Source organism: Loa loa (genome assembly GCF_000183805.2).
Source record: "Loa loa unplaced genomic scaffold supercont3.387, whole genome shotgun sequence".
NCBI lineage: Eukaryota > Metazoa > Nematoda > Chromadorea > Rhabditida > Onchocercidae > Loa > Loa loa.
Window position 1 is genome coordinate 6010 of NW_018108567.1, and position 2726 is coordinate 8735.

General features: G+C 34.4%; 1 protein-coding gene across 1 annotated transcript; it reads left to right on the plus strand.

The window, feature by feature from the left end:
* Positions 1-1054: 1054 nt before the first annotated feature.
* LOAG_12761 (hypothetical protein) lies at positions 1055-1402 on the plus strand (the record flags this gene model as incomplete). Its single annotated transcript, XM_020448598.1, has 2 exons — positions 1055-1154; positions 1329-1402. 2 exons carry the CDS (start codon positions 1055-1057, stop codon positions 1400-1402), a joined length of 174 nt encoding a protein of 57 aa, XP_020301273.1.
* Positions 1403-2726: the final 1324 nt, after the last annotated feature.

The following is a 2726-nucleotide window of genomic DNA, read 5'->3' on the forward strand; positions in this document are numbered from 1 at the left end:
ACGCTATTTCTTTACTTTTGAAAAATTCCACTACTTACTACTTTCTTGTCATCCATTTTTGTGCTTAAAGAGCAACATAGTCCTTCTCTGAGTAGTTTTAAAATTTATTGAAAATTAAAAAATTACGAAAGAAATAACGTCGCAGCCATTCTGCAGTATCAGTAGTCCGGCTTGCAAAATTCATTCAAGGTCGTCCGCCATCCGAATAATCCGAAGAATAAAAAGCCTCGTGTCTTTTTTTTTCTGCTTCTTCCAGCGAACGTTGATCTTTTTCTATCAAATCCTATAATTGGGGTGAAAAAAAGTAATCGGAATCAGAAAAGGAAGCGAAATCGTAAAGTTAGCAAGTTATTTTAAATATTATAAAAGGTTCTTAAAACTCTCTTTCCGTTCTAACAAATCTCCTGTGTTCCGTTTTACTTCCTTATAATATAGGCAATAGTATTGGGTCTTCCTTAAGTAAATGCTGTATGTTCGATATAAAATCTGCTAAGATGGAAATCGTTTTAAATCAATCGTTTCTTTGGATAAATGTGTTTAAATAATCAAGTTGTTACTTAATTTCGCTAATAATGAAATATTCAATATTGCAGGAAACTGGGAATTTCAAAAACTGCAATATTGAGCAGTTAGTGAGGTATCGCTGTCGAAATATCCCCTACAGTTAGTACCTAAACTCAGAAAATCCTTTGGTATTTATCCGATATTGAAAATACAATCTGAATTATCATGATAAATTCAGGAGAGTGCCAAAACCATGGATCAGAGCGATGGTTGCAGTGACAACACTCTTCAGGATTTAGCTTTTGGTCCAAAAGATGAGGAAATAAATGGCACTACATGTTTTTGATGTTTCTTTTTGTTATGGGTCAGTTAACCTGATTATCAAGCTATATAGCTGTTTTTTCTTTTCACACTTCATTTGTGCATACTTATGTCTAGTGTACCACTGTGTCATTATTGGTAACGCAATGAATGTAGCTCGTAGTTAGATATTATTGGTACAGCTCATAATTTGTAGCGTATAGTTAACCATTGAAACATTGGTAGAATAATGAGTCGAGTTTTAGGACACATGACTGGAGAGTTTGCACATTCGACACCACCGCATTCAGTGGCAACAAGTGCATCTGTCGGCTACCATATTCCACCTCGTCTTCGAACTTCGTAGAATCTGGTATGAATTTTTTGGACTGATTTAGACAAGTTGTAGTATTTCGAACTGATCTTAGAACTATTAATTTGAAAATTTTACAGGTAATACATCGCATGGTATGCATCGCAGGGATGATATGAAGTGGCAATACTGCTGTACAAGCAAGTTTTAGAAGATTTGGAAAAAACAAGTGGACACGATTACCTGGATGTCGCGACAGTGCTTAATATTCTGGCCCTTGTTTAGCGGTATTTCTTTCAATTTGTCAACGACGCAGCAATGTGATTATCTTTTTGATCATCATTATGATCTTGGTTAAAGTAACTTTATTACGGTTATTTGAGGAATCGGGAACATTTTTTTTCTTCTGTACTGACTCCAATTAATTCCCAGAGGATACCAAAAAAAAAAAAAGATTGTTCGTAGGGGAGTTCCTGATCCATCTTAGTATGAAAGTGTAAGGTAGTTGTCAGAGAATCTTGAAAAGAGGATCTGTATGCCCACCCAACATTTTAATATAGGATTTCCTATTCATAATTGAATTCTTTTTTTTTTCTAGTATTCAAAATATATATAAGGAGACAGCCATTTTTTGCTGACGTCAAATACTGTCGAACTAATCCAATTTTGATTTGAAATTTTATATTCTTGTGCTATAAACAGTTCCATAATTATTGATTACTTTTATTTATAGAGTACCAATAAGCCCGACAACCTTTAAATTTTTAATAGGAATCAAATTTCATGTAATATTTTTCACAACAGTATCGTAATCATATATCTTTGTTCATTTCCACAATAAAAAAAACAAAACGATGAGCGAAATATATTGTACATTATAAGCATACTTTAAGGCACGTCTTTTCTGTTTCATAACTCCACGGTTAACTTCGTAAACGGATGACTGCTTCCTTTTTTTTTGACATATTTCCACTACTCATCCTTTCGACATTTGTTTCAGATCTTCCTCCTCTTCATTTTCATCCTGTTGTCATCCCAGCGCATGGACGGTAATCTTAAAAGAAGGCAGCTAACTTCCGTCTTGGCCGTTTCCAGAAGTTCCTCTTTGACCATCGTTCTCCTTCCTTGCTCCTTCCTCTACCACATCGGCGGGTTCCGGAAGTTTCTCCTTGACCATTTCCGCAACTTCATAAAACATTATGTAAGAAGATTTCAACAATCATTCAGTGCTTATCATCCCGTCTTATGTTCCTTATTTTATTCTTCAACTCACACACACCACATACACATATACGCATATATGTATATATATAGTATATATATATATATATATATATATATACTATACATGCACCACCCATAAACACACACCATGCATATACTCACATACACAAACACACATGTTTATGAATATGCGTTAAGAGATTTCAAATGGATTTTTCAGACATCTTTGACCGCAATAAAATTTTGCAGTTTACTACGGAACATCTTTTATTTCGACGTACGGCTATGCTCGGTAGCATATTAAACGATGTATTGGATCAAAAACGGGACTCTAGTTCATGCAAAGTAGAGAAAGCACATTGTAATTATAAACTTCATTAAGCAG